Below are 7,254 nucleotides of genomic sequence, written 5' to 3'. Positions count from 1 at the left end.
AGTAAACTAACACTAAATCTTGGTGGCTATACTCTATATATTGGATCCAAGTGCCATTGTGCCAATATTATTTATCTAAACCAAGCTAACAAGGCTATCGAAAAACTTGATAGAAATATAGTCAACATTACTTCGTTGATAGGGATATTACATTATATGACCACGGACCTGAGTTTAAATTCACTATTCATCACTTATTCACCATCAATGGATAAATTTCTAGTCACTAGTTTGATAAAAAAAATTTTAATAAAATGTTATAAATTTGTCTAAAATAATCAAATAAATCAGGTTTTTTTTTAACAAAATTTCAAGAAATAATTTGATCAATGAAGTTATGTTGACAAAAAACCTAAATTGAAGTTTATAAAAAAAAAAAAAAAAAAAAACCTAACTGGAACACTGGTGTTGAAATCTAAAGTCTGTGAAACAATATATTCAAAACTTAAAAAACAATTCATAACATGACTATGAATCTATGATACTATACTATCTAATATATCACATCATCCAAAATAGCTCAATATTTTAAGCAAATTTGTTTCATCTAATGGCTCAACATAATAATTGGCAAATCATAATGATTCATGACTTGTTTTTACCATCATGTTTGTTGGCTTCTGACAAATGCAACCTGGAAAAGGGTTAGCATAAAAGCTCTCTTCTAATTTAGGATGGCGCTTAATTCTTCTAGCTTGAGGTGCTCCAATATTGTTTGCATGTATACCCTTAACCTTTGCTGAGAAATCATCCCATGAAATTAGACCATTGTCCAATTGATCAATTAGTCTAACAAAATTATTCCTGCAACAAAATATTTTAGGTCTATTAGAAATAATCAAATTTGGCTAATGGTTTAATTACTCTTGAGGTCCTAAACTTGAAATTAATTATGATTAAATTTCTGAAGTTTATCATAAAAAAAAAACTCTCTGAACTTGACAAAAACATTTTTTAGTTCAAAGATTCTAATTATAAAATTTGTACTAGTTCAGTGATCCAATTACAAACATTTTTTGGTTGTAGTGTAACCAATAACCATGTTACTGATGCGAAATATTCATCGACTTTTGTCGATAATTGATCTTTATTAAGAAATTTGACTGGCAACTTTTTAGTAGAATCTCTCCTCCCAGCCACATTTTTCATCCACAAAATTCGAACCCGGTATCCACTAAGATCATTATAATATTTGCAACTCGAATAATCTGAATAGATTCAAGAGTAACTAAACCTATTAATAATCATATGCTAATTATCTAGTAAAACTAGTAAAATAGAGCCTAATTAATAAGTTATTTAAGAGTAAGAACAATACTTATCAGGATTAATGGTCTTTTTGAATCCATCAAATTTTCTATGCCCCCTAGCAACTTTAGCCATATTCCCATCATAGCTATAAACAAAAACATCACTTTGAACAGTTATGTAGTAATCAAGAGCAGCAAGTTGATTTAGGTGTCCTTCAAAGGGTTGCAATTCTTGTTTTGTGGCCAAAGTTGAGTGCCATATCAAATTAGGAAACTTATTTTGTAGTGGTTGCATTCCTTCTAAGCCATAAATAAGTCCTGCTGCTACATAAATTTTTGTATCAAGTGGATAACCAAGTGCTTCAAGGAAAACAGCAACTTCTCTTGGTGTCATAGGACAACCACCCTTTAATCTCTTTGATTTTCCATCAATATTTTTTTCTTTCCAATGTTTCACTTGATATCTCATTTTTTTTAGTTCTTGTGTTTCTTCTTTTGTTAGGTTGTGACTGCAGCCTGTGAATGCAAGCATGTCCTTTTCATATCTGCATATATAAGCGATATATGCTTGTGAGAGAATGGTTAAAATTCATAGTAATTTGTATTTCTTGGGTGAAAAGTTATGTCAAGATATATTTATGGACCTGAATTCTATGCGGTCGAAAAATACTGCAGTCAGTAGGTTTCAGGCCGTCTGGTTAAGATCGGATGCCCCATATGTCATAGAATTTTATATTAAACAAAAATAAAAAAACTATCTTAAGAACTGGAATTGTCTAATCTTAATCAGATTGATAACTGCGTGCAGTTTGACTACATTCAATCAATTTACCAATTAGATGAGGCGATGAGCATTACCTTAAATGGAGAGCAATATAAGAGGTGTTGTTGTTTCTAATTCTATTGACCAACTTCTTTCCAAGCTCTTCAATTGGGCTTGCGAACCTAAGCGCCTGGTACATGGCGCGACAACGCACTCTCTGAATTGAACTAGGTAGACCATTATTGGCTAGGCGAGAATCAGTATGAGTAAACTTGACTACTTTGTGTTTCTTCAATAAATGCACAATATCCCTGCTATAATAACCGGCCTACATGTTACAAAACAATCAAAGAATTTAGATTAATTAAAAATTAAAAATAAAACAAACAAAAATAATCAGGGTTTTAAATAGCTAGCTTGTGTCGTGGTGTTTAATATTGCAGAAAATCGCAAGCAAAAGTAAAGTAACCTCATTCGTAATTGCATTGCGATTTCTTCAATATCTAAAAACACTACTATTTCATACACAGAACACGATCACGGACTTTATTTATTTAAAACCCTGATAATAACTATAGTTTAGAAATTTATATGTAGATTATTATGAAGTATTAGTTGCCTTGGACCAAGAAACAGGGGCCTTCAAAGCTGGCTTAATTGCTGCAAATTTGGGTGGTAGAGACTCCACTATTTGAACATCTTCATTTAAGACTTCAAAGAAGTTCTTCCAATTAAAAATTTCTTTAAAATCACTGAGACATTAAACTATTAGGACACTACTAAATCAGATAAATATCTGAATAATATATTTGACTTGAAAACTCTAGGTCATAAGAATTAATCCTTACCTGGGATCTTTCCAATAGGAATTGTGATCTAATGTAGGTAAAACAAGAGTGGCATTCATAATTTTTGCAATTGCAACCATGTCACTTATCTGCAATATGATGGAAAAATATATTTATTCTCACAATATAAAGTCACAATATAAAGTAAATAAGTGTATGTTTGAATTGACGGTGAGTTTGTTAAAATCATGCAGGCACTATGATTTTGTCGAAGTTTTTCAATGCAATTTTGGTCAAACTCATTGAAATTTTGACAATCACACCGTCAATCTAAACATGCATCGCACATTCTTCTCAAACATTTTCTATTATCGAGTTAAATTCACATGAATCCAACCAATTTAAAACCAAATCTAACTATAGCCACCAAAAAAAATACTATTTTAGGGGGACTCAACATTAATTTTTTTTAGGGAAAATAGTCATTTTAGTCTCTCAATGTGCAATTCGATGTCATTTTAGTCCCCCATTGAGGAAAAACTATAAAATAGTTCCTGAATCTGCATTCCGTTAGTCAGTTTGGTCCATGCTGTTAAGTTTGGCCGTTAACTCAACAAAAAAGCTGATGTGAAATTTTTTTGGACACACGTCAGCTTGCTGAGTTGGCACGAGGGACGGGGAATCAATCATTTTGGTCCTTGAATGTGCAACTCGTCGTCATTATGGTACCTGACTCAAGAAAAAATACAAAATAGTCCTTGACCCTGCAATTCGTTAGTCACTTTGGTCCCTAATGTTAAAAATTGTCGCTAACTTTATAAAAAGACTGAAGTGACATTTTTCAGGGACACGTGACACGGAGATTTAACAGATTTGTGTGACAGCTGGATGGATGATGTGGTCATAGACTAAAATGACATTACTTTTTATTTTCTCTTCATTACTTTATCTTCTTCCTCGCATTCTTCTTCATCTTCTTCATACATTCAATAATCTAACAACAACTTATTTCGCTTCTTCTTTCAAATTTTGACCATAATCTACTTTTGACCATAATTTTTTATTATTATATAAAAACCAAATGTTAGCAAATAAGATATTGTTCAATTTGTCTCGACGAATATTCTCAAAATATAAAATTTTCATAATTTTTTATAATAGATAATTAAAATTATTAGTGATTAAAGGTATGCATTGACATGTGTACAGTGATAAAGTTATGCATTGACATATGTTAAATATGTGTGTCACGTGTCCCTAAAAAATGTCACTTCAGGTTTTTTATAAAGTTAACAACAATTTTTAATGCAAGAGACCAAATGACTAACGGATTGCAGAATCAAGAACTATTTTGTATTTTTTTCTTGAGTCAAGGATCATAATGACAACGAGTTGCACATTCAGGGACCAAAATGGTTGTTTCCCCGTCCCTCGTGCCAACTCAGCAAGCTGACGTTTGTCCAAAAAAATATCACGTCAGCTTTTTTGTTGAATTAACAACCAAACTTAACGGCGAGAGACCAAAATAACAGCGAATTGCACGTTAAGGGACTAAAATGACTATTTTTTTTATTACAAATAGGACTTAAGTCCAAGACCCACATTAACTTAACTAAACTGTACTAAAGTGAAATCAAATTGCTCTAATAACCGAACCATAACAATGTTGGTTCGGTTTACAGTTGAGCTGTCGTTCAGTCCGATTTTTAAAACATAAATAAAAGTATTAGAAATTTATGATTGCGTACATACTCCGGTTTTCATTTGATTTAATCCTCCATTGGCGTGAATCAAAAGATAGCCATTTGTGGTGCTTCCATTACCTGTATAATAGAAATTCTTCCTAGTTATACAAAGATGAATGGCAGAGTATTGAGAATCACTTATATCGAATTTTTACTCAAATTAATTTTGAGCAATAAAGAGCTTAATTTGGACGCACGTCTATCATGCTTTTCTCGTCCCATGCAGTTGTAGTAATTGTCACTGTTAGGATGCTTCCAAATTTCGAGAGTCTATCTAACAAATATATTAGAGGAAAACTAGCATCACAATCTAAATGTAAAACTAAATTAAATTATACTAGAAGTGATCACATTTGAATAAATAATAAAATATATGAAAATTAAGCACACACACGAAAGGGTAAAACGACGGCAAAGGATGCCGTAATAGCATAGATGGGTAATGGGTTATTGAGCTGTCGATGGATGGCATTGGGAGTGCTTATGGATAGAACCGCTGTCAACTGTAGAAGTCGCATTAGAGGCAAAAATGAAGTTGTTGTTGTAGGATATTCCGTCTAAGGTGAATATTTTTAGTTGACGGTTGTTATTAGATAAATTCTCAATTATAGGAGCTTTGGCCAACAAAGGAATTATTGATAACCCGCACAATTTAGTTTGTGCCTTGTGTTTTAGGGAGATGAGAACATCAACCATCTCTTGATTAATTGTGTTTTTACCAGAAATGTATGACCGAACATATTTAGATGGTTGTAATAAGTTGATGTTATCACTTTTGAGGAGAGTCGGAGTCATTTCAATGCTTCTGGGTCATTACAAGAAATATATTAAAGTCCTCCACTTAATTTGATTATCAACTACTTAGAGTATTTGGTACTTAAAGAAAGAAAAGTATAGTAACTACTGTAATGCACATAATGATTTTGAGACAAATATATTTATTTATGCAGATATGAGTGAGTAATCAACAATGTATGGTAATGATGCAAATTGTGATGAATAAATTTTTCATTTACCGACAAATTCTTTGGTGAAGGTTCATGATCTTCCACAACGTTTGAATGATTTATAGGATGCAAATCTAGCTGACAAAAAAACATGTTCAACAATATAAACTTGATAAGCACACATATAAAAATAAGAACCACTAATCCCCCAAATAAATATCTTCTCTTGAACTTCCTTTGCCAAAATCTTATTTTACGTCGTATATGAAAAATGTCTTTGGTACCAAAAGACATTAATCCATAATGTTCTTCAACTCCATCTAATAGACCCCTTAAATGTGCCATGAACAACTTGAATTATTAATTGAGATATATTGAAATTATTAGAGAGAATTGAATTAAGGTGAAGAATGAATGAAGAAGAGTGAGAGAGGTAATGAGGAACAAAAAATTTAACCATAAGGTTTAAGTGGATGAAGTTAATTAGAGGGACTTTGGTTTTTCTTGTTTTTGTGTTTGGTGAGGCTTTTGTATAGTTAAATGGTTTATCTATATTTCATGATAGCGGAATATTAGGCTATAAAATCTCTATGTTTCTCATGCTTTTAGTTTGTGTGCTATAGCCTATAGCCAGCTTTTTATGGTAAATATAATTCTTTTATAACTGATCAAGAATCCACAGGTTTTCTTTTCATTAAAAAGAAATAAAATATTTCTTAGTTAATTTTTTCAAAAAAAAATATTACATATTAGGTAATAGTTTTTTTTTTAAAATAAATAAATTAAAAGTTTAGATGAATCGAGTAACAGTTGTTCACGAGTAACATCGAGGTTTTTGTTTTTCAATTAATAATTAGTAACGATTACTTTGCAACATTCTCGTGTAATTTATGGTCAAACAAAATTCTTGTGTAATTCACATAACAGTCAAACAAAACTCTCGTGTAATTCATATGATAATTGCAGGAGAATTATCGTGTACTAGTCAATAACAAACTTCTCGTGCGATTCACACCCAAATTTGATTTTTGGAAACTTTACTTACCTCACGGCCGAACTCAAAATTACTGGCTAGAACCCCTTCCCCTAAGTACAAGAGGGTTTACAAAAAAAAAGTTTCATTTAAATAACAAAATGTTTAGAAGAATCACAAACTCAATAGATTTACAAATATACGTGTCTCACAAGTTCTCAAATAAAAATTAGTTACCACTTCAACGATAGAAACAACGAAACAACATACTTGTAACATGGTAACCCCAAAACAAAAAGAAGTTTAATTTAGTCACCAACTATTTTCAAATAAATTCTATTCCGCTATAGTTTCATAGTAACTGCTTGACGTAGTTACTGTTTTTATCTGTCCGATCATAATCAATGACTAAAATTGTTTAAGGTTGATTTTTTTTCATTATAATTTGAAACGTTCGATTTTAAATTGACGGTTAAGCTAACCGTATCATTTTCATACAACATGGAATCATGATCCCATTGTTACGGGTGAATTAATCAATATACAAACAATTTGTAGAAGTTGTAAAAATTGAGTTCGACAAACTAACAATTCAAATATTTAGAAGCATCCACAATGGAGCTTCCCATTTTTTGGTATTTAATCGGGCCCCACGTATACATATCAGTCAATTATAATTTTTTAATAGTAGTACCTAATAAGTACTCAATCTCTCAAACCCAACAATTCTTAAAAAGTTTTAAATAGGTCCCACCAATAACACATCTAACCAATAACTCTACATCATT

At 31.4% G+C, this 7,254-nt stretch overlaps 1 protein-coding gene across 1 annotated transcript; it reads right to left on the bottom strand.

Moving 5' to 3' along the window:
- Window positions 1-484: 484 nt before the first annotated feature.
- On the bottom strand, window positions 485-5,838 carry LOC123924765 (O-fucosyltransferase 19-like). Its single transcript, XM_045977733.1, is given in 8 exon segments — window positions 485-804; window positions 1,319-1,795; window positions 2,109-2,341; window positions 2,633-2,765; window positions 2,862-2,950; window positions 4,554-4,712; window positions 4,715-4,816; window positions 5,563-5,838. Coding segments are annotated over 8 exon segments (1,698 nt in total). The 3' UTR covers window positions 485-575.
- Window positions 5,839-7,254: the final 1,416 nt, after the last annotated feature.

This window comes from Trifolium pratense, linkage group LG4 (genome assembly GCF_020283565.1).
Source record: "Trifolium pratense cultivar HEN17-A07 linkage group LG4, ARS_RC_1.1, whole genome shotgun sequence".
NCBI lineage: Eukaryota > Viridiplantae > Streptophyta > Magnoliopsida > Fabales > Fabaceae > Trifolium > Trifolium pratense.
Note: the sequence above shows the minus strand (reverse complement) of the source record. Positions and strands in the feature narration are given on the sequence as shown.